Source organism: Cetorhinus maximus, chromosome 8 (assembly GCF_964194155.1).
Source record: "Cetorhinus maximus chromosome 8, sCetMax3.hap1.1, whole genome shotgun sequence".
In the NCBI taxonomy this organism is placed as follows: domain Eukaryota; kingdom Metazoa; phylum Chordata; class Chondrichthyes; order Lamniformes; family Cetorhinidae; genus Cetorhinus; species Cetorhinus maximus.
In genome coordinates, this window is record NC_135886.1 from 2,744,731 (window position 1) to 2,770,264 (window position 25,534).

Genomic DNA, 25,534 nt, shown 5'->3' on the forward strand with positions numbered 1-25,534 from the left:
TGCTGTGGATTGCTGTACAAGACCTGCATGTTGGCTGGTTTATTCCATGTTGCACATTTGAAAGACTTGCATTTCTATAGCAGCTTTCATGACCCAAGAACATCCCAAATCACATTACAGCCAACGAAGTACTTTTGAAGTGTAGTAATTGTAATGTCAGAAACATAGCAGCCAATTAGCGCACAGCAAGCTCCCACTGACAGCAGTGTGATAATGGCGAGGTGTGTTTTCCATGAGGTTAATTGAGTGATAAATATTGGCCGAAGTAATTTCAAAACTCTACCTTCTTACAATTGACTGTGCTGTCCCAAATTTGTCTTTTTTCTCAATCACAGGAGCACAGACTCGTTATGGTGCAGAAGGAGGCCATTCGGCCCATCGCATCTGCACCATATTTGTGGAATTGCATTCCATAACAGTTCAACTTGGACATTACAGAAAGTGCAATCGAGCTCAAGGTCCTTTTCATACCACGTGTGGCACTCGGAGGTGTTGTCTTTCCACATTTGTTGCTTTACATAGAATTTCTGTTTGTGAGCGCTCTACCGAAAGGCAGATTGTTGGCTCATTGTCTGCTGGCTTCATCCTGAGCTGTTTTCTTGGCTTTTTCTTTTCAGTGGTGGTTTACCATTGCCTTCCATTCAAAGTGAAGTTTACAGCACCGAAACAGGCCATTTCGCCCAAGCGACCTGATCTAGTGCTAAGGCTCCACAGGAGCCTCCTCCCACTCTCCTTCATCTCGCCCTATCAGCATAATTCTCTCTCTTTCTTTTCTCCCTCATGTGTTTATCCAGCTCGTTTTAAATGCATTGGCACAAACCGGCCTCAATAACTCCAAGCGGTAGCAAGTTCCACATTCTCACCACTCTCTGGGTTATTATTACTTTTGAAAATACCGGACTTGGATTCCGTGTAGGAGCTTTTGTATATGGAATGCGATATGATGTGTCATGTTTAAAAAAAAAAAAAATCAATGTATGGGATGGAAAGGTACGGAGTATGCTGCACACCACAAGGTATTGTCACGATTTAAAAAAACCCTATGAAGCTGGGGACGGTGAGGCAGAGTTGATTGCTAGCATTCCTGAAAGGTCTATTTAAAAAAAAAAAGAATTGTGCAAGTGAGGAAAACCGTTCTGGAGATGTAAACAGCTTGATATTAGGTAGAGGGGGAAATCAAGAGAATAGTACTCATTAAGGAGAGGTCGTAAACTGGTTCAGATGGAGTTCAGGTTGTTTGAGGCAAGCGAGTGGAAGGTGTTTTAAATAGTTATTCTGAAACTACTAAACAGTGTGACTGTTTCCTATTCTCTTGGTTCCTGAGTGTTATCGAAACTAAACGCGACTAGGTTGACGGATGTTAATCATCAGCCTGATTTACTTTAAACTACGATTAGTTTGAATGAAGGTGAGTTAAATGAGGCCGTCTGGACAATAGATGCAGGGACTGAAATAGACCAGTATGGAAAGGGATCTTCACACTATTACTGATTAGAGGGTGGCTCACCATTCGCTAGGCTTCTGTTCTGTGTATATAACATTCATGTATATGTTTGTTAATGTTGATTTGCCGAAGGTGGTGTGTTAAGAAGCAGGAAATGCACAACGATGTCGGGGAGAGTGACAGTTTCAGGTTTTATCAGAACTGTAAAGAGCTGGAGATGGAAGAGATTTTAAACAGAGGCAGTGCAGAGGGTTAGGAAAGAGCAGAAAAGGGAAGGGTCTGTATGGAAAACAAAACGTTTAAATGACAAAAGGGATGATGGGTGTAAGGCAAAAGTCAGATTTCCAGCATCAACACTATTTTACTTTTGTATTGGTTTCAAATCACTAATAAGTTGCTGCTTTGCAGTTGTGTGTTAGGGAATGTTTAAACAAATGGTCTTCAAATGAGTAGACAGACAGAATAATATATGTCCTTGTGGTTAAGAGTGGATGCGGTTTGGAAACCAGCAGGGCAATTGCTTTGATTGAACTAACGTAGTGGGGCACACAGAGTTAATCAATCAAGATAAGGCTAACATTGGAATGTGGAATGAGTGTACTGGAGAAATGGGATGAGACAGCTTGGCACCAGGATTAATACAGCATTTGGTTGGGGCTAACAGGACATGGGGTGGGGTGATTTGAAACCCAGGAAAGGAGGGATATTTGGCCAAAACTTCTGTGTAATAGCTGAATGTGAAAACAAAACTGGGAGAGCGATTGCGAAAGTGTGCTGGCTACCACATAATAAGTAAAGGTGCTCGCGGGCTTTGCTATGACAATGGGACAATTTTCAATTTCTCATGCTTGTTTTTAAATCCTTCCATATCTCTGTTGCCTCTTCCAGCCCCATGACCTCAGATATCCGCATCCCTCTGATTCTGGCTTAACGCACGCCCTCAGTTTTCACCGCTTCACATCAGCAACCGTGCCTTCAGCGGCCTAAGCTCTGCAATTCCCCCTCTGCCTCGCTTTCCGGCTTGAGGATGGTCCTTGAAACTTGCCTGTTTGATCAAGACTTTTGTCACCTTCCTTAATGTTTCCTCGTGCGACTTGTTAAATTTTGTCTGACCTCAGCCTTGGGGATGTTTTATTCTGTTAAAGGCTCAACTCAATATTAGTGCACGTTGTGGTATAAATCAGCAGAGTCAAACTAATTTTAATTTTATGGTGGGGTCACATTTGGCGAGAATGAATAAATTCGATGTGTGAACCATTGTGATTCTTACAGGATCATTTTATTTTGTACGTTGCAGCAGTAACTACACTTCAAAAGAATTTTATTGCCTGTGAAGTGTTCAGGATATCCTGAGGTTGTGAAAGGTGTTACTTTTTTTAATCAAAAGGCAAATATATATTTACAATAACCAATGATTGCTCCCTAGATGTGGGTTAGATTCTGCCTGATCATGGTTTCGAACAGCTCTGCAAATCTTTTGACCAAAATTTTGCACAGAACTGGAGACTGGCAAAGTAATGAAGGAAGATGTTGACAAAATGTGCATTTATATAAAGAAAGTGATGTCAATGATCCTTGCAATCTAGCGGGGGAGGTTACCGTGTCATGGAGCAGCGAGGCCAGCAAGAGATTTGAGCAGCATTCCTTTTAGATGGTGAAAATCTAGAAACAGTGGAGGTTCAAACCTAACCTGCATATGGATTGTTAAAATGTTATGAACAGGTAAAGAAAGTAATCAAAAAGGCTAATGAAATGCTGTTGTTCATAATTGGAGGAACAACGGGGTGGAAGTCATTCTACAAGTGTACAAAGTCCTGGTTAGACCATACCTGGAGTAGTGTGAGCAGTTCTGGGCACCATACCTTAGCAAGTATATGTTGGCCTTGGATTAAGTTTACCAGAATGATACCTGGACTCCAAAGGTTAAATTACAAGGAGAGATTGCACAAACTAGGGTTGTATTCCCTGAATTTAGAAGGTTAAGGGGTGATTTAATTGGAAGTTTTCAAGATATTAAGGAAAATGGATAGGGTAGATAGAGAGAAGTTATTGTGGTTGGTTGGAGAGTCTAGGGCTAGGAGATATATGAATTAGAGCCAGACCTTTCAGGAGTTAAATTAGGAAAAGCTCCTATACGCAAAGGGTGATAGAAGTTTGGAATTCTCTTTTGCAAATGGTAATTGGTGCTGGATTAATTGTAAATTTTAGAGCTGAGATTGATAGATTTTTGTTAACCAAGGGTATTAAGGGATATGGGGCAAAGGCAGGTGGTATATGGAGTTAGGCCGCTGATGAGCCATGATGTGATTGAAAGAATGAACAGGCTCAAGGGGCTAAATGCTCTACTCCTCTTCCTAATTTCCACCATGCTGCCAGTCAACAGTTGCTTCCCTCAATGACCAGAGTTCAACAATCCCTCATTCGTAGACAACCCACTCCCAAAGGGATTATGGTTAATTGAGGATGAATGTTAAAGGTTGTTTGCCTTTATGCACTTGGCAGCCACAATGGTTTCTATTGATGCTGCAGCCAAGAAAAAGGGGGAGGTTTATGTTCAGTTGCTGCTGAGTTAATTGGTGTCAACCAACGCAGCAGTTAGAACATGGCCAATGAGCTCCATGCCCATGGGCTAGCAAAAGGGCAAATCCACCAGGATTCCAGCTCTTGATGCTTGTTGTTATTGACCCTTTATTAATGGGCGCATAGAGTACAAGAGCAAGGAGGGTGTTAAACTTGTATGAAACACTAGTTTGGCCTCAACTGGAGTATCACGTCCAGTTCTGGATGCCACATTTTAGGAAAGATGTGAAGGCAGTAGAGAGATTGCAGAAAGGATTCATAAGAATGGTTCCAGGGATGAGAACCTTCAGTCTTGTAGATAGATTGGAGAAATTGAGACTGTTTTCCTCCCTTCTCAAGTCTAACACCTCATCTGAAGTAAGATACCTCTAACAATGCAGCACTCCCTCAGTATTGCACTGGCAAGTGAGCATAGTTTATGCTCTAGTATGGTGCTTGAATTTCTAATCTCTGAACCAGATTGCCACCAATGTAGTCGAGCTGATACACTGGGGAGCACAAGCTATAGATTTCAGGCAGATGGGATTCCACTGAGTGAATGAGATGTTTCTTGCCATTATGCCTTTTTGCTCGTCAAGGAGCCTTAGCAGATGTTCCTGCAGAGTTAAGCCAGCCCTCCTCGGGGTCAATCTAAGCCAAACGTGGTGATGTCTGTTTACTTGCCCTTTAACTAAGAAAGATCACTCTGCACTGTTTTAATATACCTTTAGGTAGCATATTTCTTGAGCCAACATTTGGTTGTGCAGGCTGCTCTTAAAGCTGTTAGCCATCATCTGTATAGCAATGAGATTGTGTGAAAGGGGAAATTGGTAATTATATTTTTGATAGAAATTGAAAGGGGTCAATGGCAAAATCATTGTGAGGCTGGAAGAACTGATGATAGAGTCACCAATGTAAGGTGTACATCACCAGCGAGAGTCACCAATGTAAGGTGTACATCACCAGCGAGAGTCACCAATGTAAGGTGTACATCACCAGCGGTTTGTTAGAACAACATTACAACGGTGATTACACTTCAGAAGGTACCTCATTGGATGTAAAGTGCTTTGAGATGTCTGCTGGGTCGTGAAATGTACAATATAAATGCAAGTTTTTCTTCAACATTCTCGAGGTAACTTTGCAGTGAAGTTCTTATTTCTTGCTGGTGGCCTGTTAACTGTAACTTTTTTTTGTTTTGGCTTTTTGATGAACTTTGTAATGCTACTCAGCTTTTATTGCGGTTAGTAAAAAGTTATCAAAGACAAGTTATCTGAAACGTGCTTGATTATCTGAGGTCGAGAACCTTACGACTCCCAACGCTGGAGATGCTGAAAATTTAGACCTTGCTGACCTATGTGATTAAGCCGCCCATTGTCCTAACCAACTGCATTACGCGGGAGGGTGAAGCGGCGATGGCAAGTGTGCGACATCACGTCCTTGATGTGCACCAAATGAGTTGGTTTGAATGACAATTTCATCAACGCTGCACAGAATCCTACTGACTCCTTCCTGGGTCCTTTGCATCTCGGCCTTTTGGCTAAGATCAAGTGTTGCAGGGGCGACACCATGGTCCTGCCAAGGCAAGGTCGGGATGGAAGGGCTATAACCAATCGCAATCGAAATCCATACCGTGGGTTACCTATCACCGTCTGAGTCACGGTGAACCACAGCGAAGGAGGATCACCTATGGATCGGGGCTTCTTCACCAGGAGGATCCTGTTGAAGGCGTGCGGCTTCCAAGCTCCGGAGATCTTCACCCTGCACGACTCCCGCAAAGGCGGTTATTTTGACGTGACGTTCAAGCGGGTGGCAGACTGCGTCCAGCTCCTGAGGGTGTTCGAGGAGAAGAGAGACCTGCCGGAGATGAAGATCCTGACGGCGGAGCCGCACTTTTCTCTGCCGTTGCAACGGGAACGTGTGGTGATGGTGCATGTGTACAACCCCTTCGTCCCTGTCGCCGACGTGGTCACCTTCCTCACCAGGTACTTCGATAAGGTGGGGAGCGGCACCGAGATTCGAGACGACTTGGGGATCTGGACAGGCAAACGCCTGTTTAAGGTCACGCTAAAGACCGATGGTAAGGGAGCCATTTTCCACCCTCCTTCCAGTTTCGCTATCGGGGGAAACCGTGGCTACCTGGTCTACGCTGGGCAACCCAAGCATTGTCGCTCATGCGGCAAGGCTGGTCATGTGGCGGCCAACTGCAGCGCCTCCCTCTGCAAGATCTGCAAACAGGAAGGGCACCAGACAAAAGACTGCAAACAGGCCAAGTGCTGCAACCTGTGTGGCGAGGCAGGTCACCTCTACAGGACCTGCCCCAAACGCTGCCGTACTTACGCACAGGCAGCCAAAGCCGACCAGGGGGAAGCAGAAGAAATGTTTCGTGTCACTCCAACCACCAAGGCCCCCAGGGAGCTCAACGGGACAAAGGAGGACACAGAGAGAGACAAGGTGGAGAAAGAGATCGAGGCAACAGAGAGCCAATCAGCAGCACTACCCCCTAAACCTCCCAGTCCTCAGGACAGCGAATCAATGGAGGAGGAGGCAGCAGTGGAAAAGCAGCAGGGGGAGTGGCGGACGGTGAAGAACAAGAAAAGTAAGAAGGAGCGAAGAAGAAGCAAAGGCATTTCCCAGAGAAGCGGCAAGAGGCGTCTCCCATCCGACACGGATGACAAGGGCAGCAGCTCTTCGGATGATGAAGTGCCAGGGCGGCACCGACAGAAGAGGCAGCAAAGCTCCAGGGCGTTGGAGGACGAGACACCCGAGCTCCAGAAAATTGGAGACAACAAGGAGACCAGCGCACCCCAACTTTGCCTGCAACCTGAGGAGGCCAGTGCACCACAGCCCCTGGAATCTGGGAGCAGTGAGGCAATCATCGTACCCCAGCTCCAGGAAGCCGGGAACAGCAACACCCCAGAGGGGGTGAGTTTTGGAGAAGCTTCTCCAGCAAAGGTCATCTCAAAACCCACTCTCTACGTGAACCTCCAGATGCCACTGGAGCAGAACACGGCCAAGGAGATCTACCTCAGCCCATCCAAAGTGAAGGAATTTGAGCTCACTACGGGTATGAAGGAGCAGACTAAAGGTCTGGGACTCTCAGAGACAGTGGGTTTGGTAGGAGAATAAATGCTTTAAAATGGGTTTAAAGATTGTATCCATAAATGTGCGTAGCATTAAATCTACTACGCGATGTGTTGCGACCTTGGACTACCTAGCCAAGGTCAAAGCTGACCTGTTGTTTCTGCAGGAGTGTGCGATACCGCACCTCAGCTCCTACAGGCAATGGTCACGATGGTGGTCCCATGGGCCATCGATCTGGTCGGGCGGAAACGACTCTCGTTCCTCCGGCCTGGGTATTCTGCTGCGGGGAGGCAACTTCACCGTCTCCGAGGTTAAGGAGGTGGTGGGCGGGCGACTCCTCGTAGCAGACGTAATGTACAAGAACGCTCCACTCCGGCTAATTAACGTGTATGGCCCGGCACAAGGGGCTGAGCGGCTGGAGGTTTTTCAGCAGCTCCCACTGCTGCTGGCGACCTCCAGGCCGGTCATTCTGGGCGGTGACTTCAACTGCATCATCGATGCGGCTGGACGATCCGGCAGGGCCGGCAGCAGATTGGACGCTACGTCCAGATCCCTGATGGAAACAGTTAAGGATGCCAAGCTGCACGACGTCTTCAGCAACCCTGCAGACGGAGCGCAGCGTAGATACACCTGGTCGCGGCCAGACGGGTCCATTCGTTCCAGGATAGACTTCCTGTTTGTGTCCCGTGCATTCACAGTCAGATCCACCGAGGTCAAGCCGGTGTTCTTCTCTGACCACTGCCTCCTACTGGCGGACTGCCACTTGGAGAAGGACCTGAGGGTGGGCAGGGGGACATGGAAGCTAAATGTGCAACTGCTGACCCCAGAGAACATTGAGGAGCTCAAGAGGGATTACAAAGGTTGGAGAACCGTGAAACCCCTCTTTGAGTCCCTGACACACTGGTGGGAAGCGATCAAGGGAAGCATCAAGAGGTTTTTCATCCTCAAAGGCACCCAGAAAGCTAGAAAGGAACAGAGGGAAATGTCCCGACTCCAGAAAAAGATGCAGAATCTGCTCCGGCTGCGGTCGATGGGGGTCGATGTCAAGGAGGAGCTCCAAGAGGTGAAGGGCCAGCAAGCCTCGCACTTTGCCTCGGAGGCCTCCAAGATCATCTTCCGTTCCAGAGTCCGCTCCGTGGAGCAGGATGAGACGTGCTCACGTTTCTTCTTCCAAAAGGTACACAGAGAGCGCTCTGTGATCAGCAGCCTGAAGGAAGAAGACGGCTCAGTAAAGTCATCACGGTCCGACATTCTGAGGATCAGCAAATCCTTTTATGCCGGATTGTATGACGTGAAGCCCACGGACAGCACGGCCTCCCAGTCCTTCCTGTCCTCTATCACGGAGGTCTTAGACGACAGTACGCGGGAGAGCCTGGACAAACCGCTAACTCCTGATGAACTGACTAAGGCCCTTGAGTCCTTCGAGAAGAGTAAAACTCCCGGAAGCGACGGCTTGCCGGCGGAGTTGTATTCGGCTCTGTGGGACTTGATCGGCCCAGACCTGCTAGGAGTGTACGAGAGTATGCTCCTGGCCGGTAGTATGTCAGAATCCATGAGGAAAGGCATCATCACCCTCATCTACAAGCACAAGGGGGAAAGGGAAGAAATTAGAAATTGGCGACCCATTTCACTGTTGAATGTGGACTATAAGATTCTGTCCAAGGTCATCGCCAATCGGGTCAAATCCGCTCTGGAATTGGTGATTCACCCTGACCAGACCTGCTCTGTGCCAGGCAGGAAGATCTCTGACAGCCTGGCGCTGCTCAGGGATACGATTGCCTATGTACAGGACAGGGGTGTGGATACCTGCCTCATCAGCTTGGATCAGGAGAAGGCCTTTGACAGAATATCGCACACCTACATGGGGGATGTGCTCTCCAAAATGGGGTTTGGGGAGGGAATTCGAAATTGGATCCAACTGCTCTACACTAACATCAGTAGCGCAGTCTCAATCAATGGGTGGGAAACAGATAGCTTTCCGATTAAATCTGGAGTCAGGCAGGGCTGTCCTCTCTCGCCTGTCCTTTTCGTGTGTTGCATAGAACCCTTTGCCGAGTCCATCAGGAAGGATCTGGGCATAAGAGGAGTGACGATCCCAGGCAGTGGAGGCACTCAGGTAAAAGCCTCCCTGTACATGGACGACGTCGCCGTCCTCTGCTCGGATCCGCTGTCGGTGCGCAGACTGATCCACATCTGCGACCAGTTCGAACTGGCCTCGGGAGCCAAGGTAAATCGTGGGAAGAGCGAGGCCATGTTCTTTGGGAACTGGGCTGACCGATCCTTTGTCCCCTTCACTGTCAGGGCTGACGGCCTGAAGGTGCTGGGGATATGGTTCGGAGGGACCGGGGCATGCGTTAGAAACTGGAAGGAGCGAGTGGCTATGGTGAAAAGGAAACTGGGCATGTGGGAGTGACGCTCCCTCTCCATTGCGGGTAAGAACCTGGTCATCAGGTGTGAGGCACTCTCGCTGTTGCTGTACGTGGCGCAGGTCTGGCCCATTCCAGACTCCTGCGCGATGGCGATCACTCGAGCCATCTTCCGCTTTATCTGGAGGTCGAAAATGGATCGTGTCCGCAGGGACGCGATGTACAAGCCTCTAGATAAAGGGGGAAAAAACGTGCCCAACATCGCCCTCATACTGATGGCCACCTTTGTGTGTGGCTGCATCAAGCGGTGCGTAGACCCTCAGTACGCAAACACCAAGTGTCACTACGTGCTGAGGTTCTACCTGTCCCCGGTGTTGCGAAGGATGGGTCTGGCCACGCTGCCGCGGAACGCTCCAAGTAGTTGGACCGTGCCGTACCACCTGTCCCTGGTGGAAAAATTTATGCAGAAAAACACCTTTGACCACAAGTCTATCAGGCAGTGGTCAGCACGTAACGTCCTAGAGGCCCTGAGGGAAAAGGAGAGGGTGGACCCTGTGGGATGGTTCCCCGAGCAGACTGTCAAAGTCATTTGGCAGAATGCCTCATCGCCAGAACTTTCCAACAAGCACCAAGACGTAGCTTGGCTGGTGGTGAGAAAGGCCCTCCCCGTCAGATCCTTCCTACACGCCAGGAGGCTCACCCCCTCTGCACGTTGCCCTCGAGGTGGCTGTGGTGGGGAAGAGACCGTTGTTCACCTCCTTGTGGATTGTGCCTTTGCAAAGAAAGTCTGGAGAGAGATGCAGTGGTTGCTGTCGAGGTTCATCCCGAGCAGTTCTGTGACACAGGACTCTGTGCTCTACGGGCTGTTCCCAGGGACACACACCGAGACAAACATCAACTGCAGCTGGAGGATCATCAACTCGGTGAAAGACGCGCTTTGGTCTGCCCGAAACTTGTTGGTCTTCCAGCACAAAGAGTTGTCCCCGACCGATTGTTGCGGACTGGCACAATCCAAAGTCCAGGACTACGTGCTGAGGGACGCACTAAAGCTTGGGGCAGCTGCCGCAAAGGCGCAATGGGGAAGGGTCGCTGTCTAAGACCTTTCTACCACAGCGCACCGAGAGACTGGGAACTGTTTAGAGCCCCTCGGGCTGTACAGATCAAAATGAAAGGCTGTAAATGATTGTAATATTGTTTGTACTGATGCACCTGGTGATACATTTTGTAAAAGTTTAACCTGGATTGTACCCTTGTAATGTTGTTTTTGAAATGGTTTGGAATGTGATTGAAGATATTTTATGAATAAAGTATATTTTTACAAAAAAAAAAAATCTGTTCTTATCAGTTTGCCGCAAAGGCGCAATGGGGAAGGGTCGCTGTCTAAGACCTTTCTACCACAGCGCACCGAGAGACTGGTAACTGTTTAGAGCCCGTCGGGCTGTACAGATCAAAATGAAAGGCTGTAAATGATTGTAATATTGTTTGTACTGATGCACCTGGTGATACATTTTGTATAAGTTTAACCTGGATTGTACCCTTGTAATGGTGTTTTTGAAATGGTTTGGAATGTGATTGAAGATATTTTATGAATAAAGTATATTTTTACCAAAAAAAAAAATCTCAATGGAGTTGTTTTGAGTGAAAAGTTGGCAGAGAGCCTAATTTCTACATAATACAGCTCTGGGTAGAAATCCTGTGCCGCTTCTCCTAGAGTGGCAATTAACCTGCTGTAAGCACTTGACGAACAGCAGAGCTTTCATTACTGCTGATGTGGTCTTGATTTTCAGAAATAATTTTCTAAGCGGTGCACAAAAAGAAATCAGCAGATCAGAATGGGAAATTATTCCTTTTCAATCATTGAAATGATCAGAATCTCTAGGTTAAAGGAAAGCCAAAAGGCACTCGGAGTCTTTAGTAAACAGAGCGATGGATCAATCTCTTGAGCTCAACAAACGTAAGGTAATAGCGTTAGAAAGTCAAGCCGGTCTCCTTGCCGCATTGACAGACTGTGTGTATAGTGGTTGGAGTGTGAAGGCAGTAATCCGTTGCTCGTGGGTAAACAACGGTCCAGTCAAATTGTAGGTGGGGACTGAATGCAGTAATTGAAAAGCTTCCCATCTACCAGACGTGATTGCTTACTGCAGAAGAATTTTCCACTTAAGAAAATATTCCCTGTTAAAATATCAGTGGTCAGTAGGGGTCAGCACAGACCAGGCTCGTGCTAGAATTCATCTGGTAAATCGAGCATGTAAAATGTTAGAAGCATAGAATGGTTGCAGCACAGAAGGAGGCCATTTGGCCCATTGTGTCTGTGTTGGCTCTCTGTAAAAGCAATTTAGCTAGTCCTAACCCCTTGCCATTTTCCTGAAGTCCTGCAACTTTTTTTCAGGTTGCCTGAGCAATCATGCAAGACTGAGCCTAGAAAATGTTCTTAAGTGAAAGCTGCCTGACTTTCTGCAGTTTGACTTAAAATGGGTAAAATGTAAAGCTTGCCCTGGCTATGGTATGAAAGAAAGAAAATGAAGACTTGCAATTTATATAGTGCTTTTCACAATCATCGGATGTCCCAAAGTGGTTTACAACCAATGAAGTACTTTTGAAGTTTATCCAGTGTTTGTAGGAAACATGGCAGCCAACTTGCACACAGCAAGCTCCCACAAACAGCAACATCATCATAACCTGATCTGTTTTTGTGAAGTTGATGGAGGCATAAATAATTCATCTTTTTCGAACCAGTGTTGTGGGATCTTTAATGCCCACCTGAAAAGGTGGACAGGGCCGCGGTTTAACGTCTCATTCTGAAAGGTCGCACCTCCAACAATGTAGCACTCCCTCAGTACTGCAATGGAGTGTCAGCCTTGATTTTTGAGCTCGTGCCTTGGAGTGCAACTTGAACCCAGAACCTTGAACTCAGGCGAGAGTGCTACCAACTGAGTCACAGCTGACCTATGACAATGAGAGTTTTAGATTATGACAATGCACATAATTATTGGCAGGTTGTTCATAAAAAAAATTCAGAAATATTTGAGGTTTAATAGCGGATTACTTAATATTTTTCCTAACTTTCTGCTGTTTTTTTTCTAGCCTTCTATCACAATACTTGACCTGATTAATGTAATATGTATCTGAAGAATTACAGACAATATCCATACCCAGCGACACAATCAGTAAGTACCCATAATTTTTTCTGTTCCTTGCTAGATTTGGCCATCTGAAAAACTAGGCAGCATGCCAGATAACTAATAAACTCCATTTGAAGGACATGATCTGCCTTATAATAGGTCTTTCACAGCCTGTTACCAAGGTGCACAGAATTCTGTGATCTGTGTGGCTTCTGTTATTGAAATTAGAAACCAACTATCATTCATTGTTGATTTTGACACCGATGTGACATGTACTGTGACAGAAAATCTCCTGAGTGGACAACATTGGCAGAAATTAAGCTGAAGTTAAGGGGTGGGGGGGGGATCAACTGGGTAGTTTCTGTCTGGGAGGCTGAGACCATACAAGCTTACAGATTTCAAATTACACACTCCAGACTGCAATGTGCGACGATGTGTGTAAATGCTACAGCCAGCACATTGTGTGATTCATCCCTGAACATTGCACGTGTGTGGTACAATACATGCACGTTAAATATAGTAGAACTGAACTTTTGAAATTTGCTTTTGTGCATTTGTACCCTGTTACAGTTTTATGCTCACTTTACTTTGTTGCCTTCTGTTCGTCTCCCAAGGGCCATGTATATGTGTGAACATAGGCAGCGAGAGGCGTCAGACAATTTTTTTTTAATCAAGGGCTGAAGGCAAGTGCTCCGCAAGTTCTCTGAAACTTATCCGCAAAGTGGAGTTTCAGCTCACGAGGTTGCTGCACGAAATGGAGTCACTAGCTGAACTGAATGCTGGGGAAGAGAACCTAAAGCAAGACCTCAGGGTATCCCAAAACACTTTGCCGCCAGCCCACGTGCTTTTGAAGTGTAGCCTGTATTGTAATATCGGAGACGTGGCAGCCAATTAGCACATAGCAAGCTCTCACAGGCAACAATCTGATAATGACCGGAGAGTCGCTTTCTTTTTGAAATTGATGTTGATTGAGGAATTAATGTTGTTCAGGTCATTGCAGAGAGATCCCCTGCTGTTCATCAAATAATGCCGTGGGACCTTTTGAGGCCACCTGAGAGGGAATTCATGGAAGATTGTAGATTTAAACACGCAATTTTCTTCCTGGCGGTCTGGGAAGCCTCATAAATACCGTACCTGAGAATAGAGCTTTAGTGGGGCATAAATACATTGTGCCATATCTGGGCCCTGTGGAGTATTTAACAACAAAGAGACTGGGAAGTCAAGGTGAGAGGAACAGGGTCTGGCCTGTCTAGGTGTCCATGCTTCACTAAATTGAGATATTCCAGGTCACAAACAGGATTGATAGAAATGGTTGACACCATAAAGAGATGAAACTTTGTGCTACATGTACCACTTAAGAGGCTCCTTAAAACCTACCTCTTTGACTAAGCATTTGGACACCAGTCTTAATGTCTCCCCCTTTGACTCTGTTGTTGGGATTTGGACTCTATACTAAACGCCGTGGTAAGAAAATTCTTGTCGGGGAATAATCTTATTGGCAAAAAGGACAGTCACTAATATAGAATCAAACTAACAAGGTTAGTTTGTCACTTCTTTGTTCTTTTGTCTATGATATCTTTTGGCTATCTCCACCTATCACTGGCCCTCTATCCAGCTCTACTTGTCCCACCCCCCCTTAAACCAGCTTATATTTCACCTCTCTTCTGTTTTTCCTTAGTTCTGTTGAAGAGTCATACGGACTCGAAACGTTAACTGTGTTCCTCTCCACAGATGCTGTCAGACCTGCTGAGTTTTTCCAGGTATTTTTATTTTTGTTAGAGATTAATACTTAATATTCCACTAGTCGAGGCATGATACACTCTTGACTCACGATGTTCTTCGAGGATTTAACTTATTCAACCTAACTGCAAAACCCTAATAGTTCCAAATCAGGTTGGCATGTAACTTGTTGGTAACTCGTAGGTGGTGGTGTTCACACGTGTTTGCTGCCCTTGTTCGTTTTTTTATTTGTTTATGGGATGTGGACATTGCGCCCAGCATTTATCACCCATCCCTGATTCAGAGGGCATTTAAGGGTCAACCACATTGCTGTGGGTCTGGAGTCACATGTAGGCGAGACCAGGTAAGGGCAGCAGATTTCCTTCCCTAAAGGACAATAGTGAACCAGATGGGTTTTTACCACAATCGACAATGGTTTCGTGGTCATCATCAGACTTTTCAATTCCAGATTTTTATTGAATTCAAATTTCACCATCTGCTGTGGTGGGATTTGAACCCAGGGCCCCAGAGCATTACCCTGGGCCTCTGGAATACCAGTCCAGCGACAATACCGCTAAGCCACCAGCTCCCCAGCATGGATGGTGGAGTTCTCGGATTGGAAAGGTACTGTCGAAGGAGCCTTGGCAAGTTGCTGCAGTGCACGTTGTAGATGGTGCACCAGTGCTGGAGGGACTGAATGTTTAACGATGTTTGCTGTTATGATGAGTGCAAAATGAATGTCACGCGATGTGATAAGAACTGCATTTTCCTTAAAATGTTGAATGAAATTTTCATGGATGAATTTGCTAATAATTGTTTTCCTGATTCGTTTACTAGCAAGTTATAGAAATAGGATTTTATCTTTGATGCAGTAATCTGAGCAAATTTTAAAGATGCCTAAATCTAACAGTTTTAAAAATGCAGTGAGCTTGAATACAAAGACATGAACATACAAAGTAAGAGCAGGAGAAGGCCATTTGGCCCCTTGAGCCTGCTGCACCATTCAATAAGATCATGGCTGACCTGTTTGCGTTTCGAATTCCGCATAGCCGTCTGCCCCCCCCTCCCGATAACTTTAGGTTCTTGTTAGGCAAGGAAATCTATCTACTTCTGCCTTAAAAATATTCAATGACTCCACTTCCACCACCACCTGAGGCAGAGAGTTCCAAAGTCTCTCAACCTTCTGAGAGAAAAAAATTCTCCTCATCTTTAGGAAATAGATAGTTATATTGGTTTTTGTGGGCATTAGGAATCAGTTTTAGCTTTAATGTTTAAGTTTGATTTGTATTTCTGTATCTGTGTGTTAAGAAAATGTTAAGTTTTAGTTTCACTTTGAAAGGTGCCTGCATTTCTAATGAGAGTTTACGACTGTAAGACAAGTTAAGCAAACATGAGTAGAAAACCGGTCCAGAGAGGCAGGTCCCTCCCACAGGTACACGCAGAAGAAGCTAGAAACAGCAGGTTTTGAGTTCAGTTTTGAAGGCAGCTGGCAGGCAGAAGCAGCCTAGAAGGCTCAGAAAGCCAGTTCCAAGCTAAAGCTTGTTGGCCAGGGGCTGCAGAAACTACTGAGTTTATTCCGAACTGCTGACACATAGGCAAAAGCAACTTTTGAACTGAAGTAACCTGAGTTCAGTCGCTGGCCTGAGCTGGCTGGAACCGGTTTGAATTAGCTAAGTTTCGAGAAAGGCAAGGGAGATGTGATAAGACACAAGTCCTTATTTAGAAAAGGAGTAATGAGGTAATGCTACCCAAGTCCTTGGGACAGAGTCAATAAGGAGAAGACACGGACTAGGCGAGCAAACCTAAACCAACGGGAGAGAGACAGCACAGCTTGAAGAGATAAGATTCAGTATAAGAGTGGAGAATCTCGGGCGTGGTGCCAGCGAAGACTCCGGAGACCAATCATCGCGGAAGTGGAAGAACCTACGTCAGCAACGTAGAGACGACATTGAAAGAGAGAGAGAACGGAACGCCTGGCCAGCATCAGCTCTCCTTTTCAGGTATTAGCTTTTATATTCAGTGACCACTCAGGGAGTGTCAGAGAAACCTAGTGGGTGTGCGTTTAGATCCTAATTTGGGTATAAAACTGTATAACCTGGTGCAAACTGCATGTCTATATCTAACCAGATGTATAAGCTATATGTATATGATCTAACGATGTGAATAAAGCGAATTGAGAGTTAAGAGAGAATTGACTCTTCTCCTGTTTGTACTAAGCCAATAACCGTTACCAGTGACCTCCGGTCAACAAGTTGGTTGAAAGTAGCTGCCAGGGAGAGACTGGAGCAAATGGGACAGATAGTCAGCCCCAAGCTAAAGAAGAAAGTCCCCAAGGATCCAGGAGAGTGGAACAGGAGAAAGTCCCGAGCACACCTTCTAGTCAAAGGAAGGACAGGAACCTGGTAAAGGCCCTGTTAAGTGGAGTTAAGAGTGAGGAGCCAAGAACAGCTTCAAGCTTAAAGAGATAAAGGCTTGTGAGAAGCCAGAAGGTCCAAAGAGACAACTTGAAGGCCTAACTCTTTACTGTGGGCATATGAAGCAGTGGCATCCTGTTGACAGCAGAGTCAGTGAGAGAGGAGGCATGGAGGAAAGCTTGAACACATGTGGTGACCCAGGGGAGAGGAACATCGGAAGGAGAATTGGAAACCCTGGAGGTGAACCTTTGCAGAAGGCATCTGAGAGAAAGCATCGGTTTGGGAGAAGATTCCAAGGAGAGTTCTTGGAAAGTGGAGATTGGAAACCCTCGTGTGAAAGGTGGAGTTCAGTGTGACCTGTTGGCTCATGGTGTAACAAGTGTCTGGGGGACAGGTAAGGAGAGATCCACAGCATCTGTCTGGGGTGGCATCTGTAACTTGGTTTCAGAGTGTGGTCACCAATTGGTTTACATGGACTGTGTACTTACTGTGAACATTAGAGTATAAGATAGCTTTTGTAATTTGTGTTATCCTTATAAATCTGTATACACCTGTAAAGGTATAGTTGTGGATGAAGGAGTATTGTAATATAGTTCATCTTCTCTTGTTTAATAAATGTTTTATGCTTTTGTTAAAAATTCAGTAGCCCCTCTCCAAGTATCTAAACAAACAAATAAAAGTTAGGATCTATCAAGCTGGGTTTGACCCTGGGATCAGGCTTGTCCAATGGTAACCTCAGCTGGGGATCATAAGATCATCTCTATCCCAAAAGGACAACCCCCAATTTTAAAACAGTGCCCCCTAAATCTGGACTCACCCACAAGAGGAAAGATCCTTTCGACATCCACCTTGTCAAGACCATTCAGGGTCTTGTATACTTCAATCAAGTCCCCCCTCACTCTTCTAAACTCCAGTGGAAACAAGCCCAGTCTGTCTAACCTTTCCTCATAAGACAACCTGCTCATTCCAGGTATCAATCTGGTAAACCTCCTCTGAACCTCCTCCAACGCATTTACATCCTTCCTTAAATAAGGAGACCAAAACTGCACACAGTATTCGAGATGTGGTCTCATCGATGCCCTGTATAACTGAAGCATAACATCCTTACTTTTGTGTTCAATTCTTCTCGTAGTGAAGACTAGCATTCCATTAGCCACCTTCTAAAACATAAGCTGCATATCTGAGTCAACCTTGCTGTCAAAATGGGGTTGGGTGGGAGGCTCAGAAACGTTTCTGTGACTGATAACTGAAACTTGTGAGCCACATCAGCAATTGCTCTCATCTGTGGAAGATCGATAATAAATGTAACAATGGAGACAGGCTCAGTCCAGAGACGGCAGGAGAAAACAGGATGTCTTATGCAAAATGTTAGGAAATACTGAGAGAAAATTGAGCTCAGGGTGCTTAGTAAGCTGCGTAAGCAGGAAAACCAGAGTTTGAGCTGGTGTGGGCAAAAATGATTGGCCGTCTTGAGACAGATGACCAACACTTTTGGACGTAAAGGAAAACAGATTCTAACTCGCAGCATTGGGAGAGGAGGCGAAAACATCTTGGCTTGTGTGGATGGCTGCAATGCTGGCCTGGAGCCTTTGGCTGAAGAAGCTGAGCGAGAGATGGTTGAGCCAGGTTAGAATCTGTAGCAGATGGTGTATGGTCTGTTTGGGACTAAGTTATTGTATTCCCCAGACACACTAATAAGTTGATCTCTACGATGTGCCAAGAAAAGGTTTGCTGTAGCCAATTCGTATAGAGTTCAAATCTCTTGAAATTCTGACATCTCTGTTTACTTCAGCTCCACCTACCTGGGCTCCATTTACTTACCTTTGCTTCACATTGCTTGATATCCTTGTCTGACAATTTATGGATCTCAACCTTGAAAGCACTAATTGCCCTGGCATCCATGGCCATTTGGGGAGAGAATTCCAGATTTTTGCTACCTTCTGTTTGAAAACAGTGATCCCTGATTGTGGTAAAGTGGAGTAACCGTGTACCTTTAAGAGAATGCAAGTGGACTAACCATTTGATAGTACTGACCAATCACTGCACAGCGCAGGCTACTGGTTAACTGTAAGTCTAGAGCTGGAGGTGGCTGTGGGAGCACACAAGGATTTAGTGCCCTGCCTTCCGTTGCAATACACAATCACAGTTTGTCGATGGTGAGCATCAACTAACAAGTGTATGTGAAGGCTTGCAATTCGAGTTTACTCGACGAGTGAACTCATAGACTCGAGACATAAAACTGATCTCCCCGGATCGGATTCTAAAATGATGCCTCCTGAAACTTGATTTTCTGCCCCCCACCCCACCCCGAGGAAATAGTTTCCTCTATCTGTTCTGTTGAATCTTTTTAACATTTTGAACACCTCAGTTGGATCATCTCTCAATCTTTCACACTTAAGGAAATGCAAGCTAAGTTTATGCAACCTGCCTGCAGACTGTCACCCTCTAAGTTGCGGAGTGTCTGTGGTCCTTGGCTCACTGTCCATTTCATACTGATGTGCGATTGGCAAACTAGATTGATACTTGATGCTTGAGACTGCGTCTGTATATCTTTACATCAAGACCTGCAACAAATGTGATGTCGTCTTTTTTCCCTCTGTTTTCTGCAGTCCCAGAGCCAAGAGATGGATTTAGTCTACAAAAGATGTCTTCAAAGCAAACCTGAAGTATGCAGTCAGCCTCCACGCGGTCAGAATCTTCCTAGGGTTGTTGTCCAGAGGCAACAGGAAAAGCATATTCCTCATTGTAAACCCAGCAGCAACGAAAGCGGCAAGGAACAGGCAAGCGAAGTCCACGAGAAGAGTGCCCGATCAGCGACACACAACAACCAACACGAGCGGGTGAGTAATGCTGAAGTATTGGAATCTGGGAATGCTTGGAAGGGGCGTGATGGAGCCACTTTGCCCAATGTCAGAGGTAGGACTCTGTTGTGTACACAGGACTGTAGGTGAAGTCTTGCCAATTCTTTTGCTTCCTCACTAATGCATTGCTTTCCCCTCTGCTCCAAAGACACAGATTCAGAGCACAGGAGTGCTGCATACTCTCTCATACCTTGCCCAAGTGGCCGTTGTGATTCTTGACTGTGCTGTTTGACTGTGGAAAGTGTTGCAGCTCAGTCTAGACCATCCATATGTGAACTTCCAGCAGAATTTGCTGCAGAATGATCAGGATGGGCAGCCCTGGCTAATCTTAGCTCGGACCTGAGACCAGTGGCAGTGGCTCTGTCACTTCGCAGAGACCGGGAGATTATCCGTCCTTTTCTCTCTGCGTTTCCTGTGAGTCTCTGCTCTGCCCTGGTGGTCCAATTAAATTTAACACTTCACTGAGTGTGAGGAAAATGGGAGGTGAATTCAAGGCCAGCTACTATTTTATCATCAAAGGTTTATTTATTTTTAATCAAACTCCTGGCGTGACCAAGGTCTGTATTGAGGTAAGTTTTACAATCAATAACTTTCTCAAGCAAAATGCAAAGAGAGAGATCAAGCAGTGTAAAATAACATATTGATCATTAGGTTAAGATCTTCACATTATCACGATTCAAAGTTTATCCATCATTAGTGTTTACTCATTGTGCAGATGGGATATGGGATTGGGCTGTCAAGACCTTCAGCTGGTTGTTTTGAGTTTGGTAGCTGGTAGTCACTGTGTGATCTGTCTGCAGGTAACTGGTACTGAAGCTTGGAGCTTGACAGCAATCTTGCAAACGCACTGCAGAGCTGATTGCTTCTGTTCTTGGGTACCTGCAGACCGCAATTGTGTAAGACATCTTGAGTAACTATGGTAATTAGGGCCTGAGCACTTTCGATGGTTTTAGGCGGCTGCTCTCTGATGTTGCTGAATGACACAGGTTTCCCCATGTTCCCAACGCGGGGTGAAAAATAATGTGAAAATGGTTGAGCGATCGCTTGAGGGGGAAATGGTATTTCAGCTTCTGAAGCATGTACAAACAGCTATTAGCTCATTAACAACAGAGCTGATGTGTACATCCCATTTTAGATCTGCCTGGGTAGATATGTTAGATTGCAACATCATTCAGTGACAGATTGTGAGGGACCAGCTTGGTCTGAGTATTGCATTTTCAAAACTGTGACATTCACGGTAGGATTATATAAGCTGTCAATCAAAAAAACAAAAGCAAAGAATGCTGATGTGCAACAGATGAAAGGGAGATATTTTTAATACTGCAATTTAAAGAATGATCAGTTTGAGCTGTATTTTATTCGTGCTATTACACTCAGTCCTATTGACTTTGAACAAACACCATGGCTGTAATTTGCTAGGATATCTGCCTCAGTCACTCACTCAATAACCACTCTAACCCTTTTGAGAAGTTGTTACTGTTCTTGGTTCTGCTGTTTAACCGGGAGGCAAATCTCCTGTAAGGAGGGAAGATAAATAGCCTTGTTTAGAAGTTGGAGCAGTGATGGTGGGTTATGTAATTGTTTAAGGACTATAACATTTGCATGCATTTCTCTAGGATTACAATATTTCAGTCATTCGAAAAGTACAATTATGCAATTAACCCTTTTCCTTTTTACATTGACAGAAAGATAACTGCTCCGGTAATGATCGCGTGAAAGCTGCAAAAAGCAAAGTTCACCCGAGGTATGTAACGTTTATTAATGAAGCATTTTCTTCTTGAAAATCCTGTATTTTTTTTGTAAAGCGGCCTTGAGATTAGGCAGATTAGCGATTAACTTGTCCTCCGCAGTCCCTGTGAGGTATTGTGGAGCCTCTGCTCAATGCTCCACTCTGGTGGTGCAAAAGGGATTTACAAGGATGATAGACATAACCTCTCAGTTCTGCTGTCAGGAAAGATTGAACAGGCTGGGTCTCCTGTTTCCAGAAAAGACAAGACAGGGGTGACCTGATGGACATCTTTAAGATGATGGAAGGGTTTTAGAAAAAAAGACGTTTCCCATTGTGGGGAGACCAGAACTATGAGGCAGTCACTAATCAATCCAGTAAGGAATTCAGGAGAAACCTTTTTGCCAAGGGAGTGCTGAGAATGTGAAACTCACTTCCAGAGAGAATAGCTGAGGCAAATAGCATTGATGCATTTAAGGGAAAGCTGGTTAAGCATATGAGGGAAAAAGGAATGAAGGATTTGTTGTTAGGTTGAGATGAAGAGGCTTATGTGGAGCTTAGACACTGGCCTATATCTGTTGAGCCCAATGGCCTTTTTCTGTGCTATGCATTCTGAGTGAGCTTCAAATCTCAGTGAGGAAAGACTGAAGTGAATTCAGGGCCCACTACCCTGGGTGTTACACCTCCCAAAATGGTGACACTTGTATTGGGATTAGATTGAATGTCAGAGTCCAAAAAAAATACAAATAACAAACCAAGGAAAGCTGTTGTGTAGAAGTTCAAAGATAAACCTATTTAATATTGCAACTAAAGAATTGTGGGTAATGCTTGACTTTTCTTTACTGAGCTATGTACTTTAATCATTGGCCTTCAACAAATACTGTTGTTGCAATATTAGGATTTGAATTTTTGTCATTTTTATTGCCAGGAAGTTTGAACTTTGGGCAATTCCCCTGCTCCATGGACCCTTCCGCAAATGTTTCTGACTCTGAACTAGAGTCGGAGACTTTGGATGGTTCTGCAGGACTTGCCTGGATACAGTCATTACCCAGGAAATGTTACAGAAAAACCCTAGTCTAACTCTTGGGGTAAATAAAGAACTGACTCACCCCCGACCCCCACACTTCCCAATCACTCACGCTAACCCCCCCACCGACTACCCTCCCTGATCCCCCTGATCCAACGCTACTACCACTCTCTCTCCCTCCACCCCAAAACACCTGGGCAACCCCAGACCAGAGCTGACAACTACCCCACCACCCAACTGCTCACCCACCCACCTGCCCTAACCATTCAAGAACATTCATTCAAAGAACAAAGAAAAGTACAGCACAGGAACAGGCCCTTTGGCCCTCCAAGCCTGCGCCGATCATATTGCCCATCAACTAAAACATTTTGCACTTCTGGGGTCCGTATCCCTCTATTCCCATCCTATTCATGTATTTGTCAAGCTGCCTCTTAAACACCACTATCGTACCTACTTCCACCACCTCCTCTGGCAGCGAATTCCAGACACTTACTACCCTCTGCGTAAAAAACTTGCCCCGCACATCTTCTCTATAGTTTTCTCCTCTCACCTTAAATCTGTGTCCCCTAGTAATTGACTCTTCCACCCTGGGAAAAAGCTTCTGACTATCTACTCTGTCCATACCACTCATAATTTTGTAAACTTCTATCAAGTTGCCCCTCAATCTCTGTCGCTCTAGTGAGAACAATCCGAGTTTCTCCAACCTCTCCTCATAACTAATAACCTCCAGACCGGGCAGCATCCTGGTAAACCTCCTCTGCACCCTCTCCAACGCCTCCATATCCTTCTGGTAATGTGGTGACCAGAATTGCACGCAATATTCCAAGTGTAGCCTAACCAAGGTTCTATACAGCTGCTGCATGACTTCCCAGCTTTTATACTCAATACCCCTGCCAATGAAGGCAAGCATGCCATATGCCTTCCTGACTACCTTATCCACCTGCGTTGCCACTTTCAGTGACCTGTGGACCTGTACACCCAGATCCCTCTGCCCGTCGATGCACTTAAGGGTTCTGCCATTTACTGTATAATTCCTGCCTGTATTAGACCTTCATTTGCCCATTTACATTCACATTGGACATTTAAACTTATGGCAGCTAGTGCCATAGAAAGGGGACATGTATTGTATTGCCCCCACCGACGCTACGGCACTGCAATGGAGTTCTCCAAGGGACACTGTGCTTCTCTTTTCTGGAGAAACCGGGCTTGGAAGGCCTGGAAAGAAATGAGGAGCAGCGTCTAGGGGTGGAAAAGTTCGAGTGGAGCAGCAATCCGACAATGATTGCCACTTCATGGAAAGTCGGGGTCCATTATTCAAAGGGGTGAGAGAGATGCTGTTTTCACTGTCAGGAGGGCTGGTGACCAGAGGACCCAGATTTAAGTAATTGGCAAAATAACCAATGGGAGATTGGTTTTGGGAAATATTTCCCCTCATCTTGTCATGGTGACCTGCCTGAAAGATTGGATAAGCAGATTCAATTGAAACTTCCAAAAGGGAATTGGTTAAATATTTGCTGAGGGAGTACTTGACTAGTTCTGGTCCCCGCGCACTCGACTAGTAACCTAGAGGCCCAGGTTAATGGTCTGGGGACATGGGTTCAAATCTCACCACAGCAGGTGGTGGAATTTAAATTCAATTAATTAATAAACCTGGAATTGAAAGCTAGTCTCAGTAACGGTGTACGTGAAACCATCATCTTTGATTGTTATAAAAACTCACCCAGTTCACTAATGTCCTTTAGGGAAGGAAATCTGCCATCCTTACCTGGTTTGGCCGACATGTGACTCCAGATTCACATCAATCTAGTTGACTCTTACCTTCCCCCTGAAATGGCCAAGCAAGCCACTCGGATCAAGGGCGATTCGGGATGAGTGACAAATGCTGGCCTTGCCAGTGATACCAACATCCCATGAAAGAATAAATGAATTTTGAAGGGGTAAAAAGAGTTGCAGGGCACTGGGGAAAGAGCAGGGGTGTGGGACTGAAGAACTGGCACAGTCATGGTGGGCTGAATGGCCTTCTGTGCTGTATGATGAGTGGAATTAAGCTGTAGCGATTGGCTGTGGTGTGCTCATGTGACTGCAAACTTTGTTAGCTTGTGAAGGTGTGTTGTGAGTTGATTGAGATGTGTTCATGCACCAACAACTCACTTATATCGCATCTTTAATGTTCAAAAACATCCCAAGGAGCTTCACAGGAACAGTATAAAACAAAGTATGACACTGAGCCATATAAGGAAATATTAGGTCAGGTGACCAAAAGCCTGGACAAAGAGGTAGGTTTTAGGGAGTGTCTTAAAGGAGGAAAGCGAGAGATGGAGAGGTGTAGAGAGGGAATTCCAGAGCTTATGACTAAAGCAGCTGAAGGCATGGCCACCAATGGTGGAGCAGTTTAAAATCGGGGGTGCTCAAGATGCCAAAATTAGAGGTGTGCAGATACCTTTGAGGAGTGTGGTGCTGGAGAAGATTAGAGATAGAGAGGGTCAAGGCCATGGAGGGATTTGGGAGGGGTGGGGGGGGTGCGGGAATGAGAATTTTAAAACCAAGACTGGGAATCAGTGTAGATCAGTAAACACAGGGGTGACAGAGGAATGGGACTTGGTGCAAGTTAAGACACAGGCAGCAGCGGTTTGGATGACCCATGAGTTTATGGAAGGTGGAATGTGGGAGACCAGTGCCTTAGAATAGTGAAATCTGAAGGCAACAAAGAATAATTCTGATTGATTGTGTTGAGGTGGAGATGAGCTCCTAAGTGTGCTTCCCCAGAGAGTTGACTTAAACTGTGCACAAGTTTCCCCCGATTGGCTGATAGGAAGTAGCATTGGCAGAGATTATGCGTAGGGTCTAAGTTGAATGTGAGGTAAAAGATTTTTCACTAGCTGCAGTTTGTTTACCGGTTTTCTCTTTTGATGCCTTGGCCACAGGGAGAATAAAGAACACCCAGTCCACAATGGTAAAAAGTTCAGTCCTCTTGAGAAAGCTGTCAAATCCTGCAGTGATTCTTCACACAAGAACCAAGAAAGCACCACAGTTAAACCTTTAGCTGCCTGGAACTCTGAGCAGGGTGAGGGGACAATTTCTATTTTACTTGGTATTTCTTAAATCTGGCTCAGTTTGATTGCTTTCTGTTGTTGTAACATGCTGAACAGTAATTTTTTCCAGTGATATCCACCATGTGGCACCCTTGTCACTGTGCAGAAAGTTGTTGGCTCAAG

At 45.5% G+C, this 25,534-nt stretch overlaps 1 protein-coding gene across 2 annotated transcripts in view; it reads left to right on the top strand.

The window, feature by feature from the left end:
- The first annotated feature begins 1,376 nt into the window (after positions 1-1,376).
- Positions 1,377-25,534, top strand: part of LOC144683360 (uncharacterized) — a 58,645-nt gene continuing 34,487 nt past the window's right edge. For both annotated transcript variants that reach the window (XM_078546302.1, XM_078546303.1), the window contains exons 1-5: positions 1,377-1,408; positions 12,535-12,617; positions 19,315-19,545; positions 21,252-21,310; positions 25,244-25,383. In XM_078546302.1, coding sequence (XP_078402428.1) covers positions 12,570-12,617; positions 19,315-19,545; positions 21,252-21,310; positions 25,244-25,383 — 478 coding nt within the window. In that variant the 5' untranslated portion in view covers positions 1,377-1,408; positions 12,535-12,569. The remainder of the gene's footprint in view (positions 1,409-12,534; positions 12,618-19,314; positions 19,546-21,251; positions 21,311-25,243; positions 25,384-25,534) is intronic.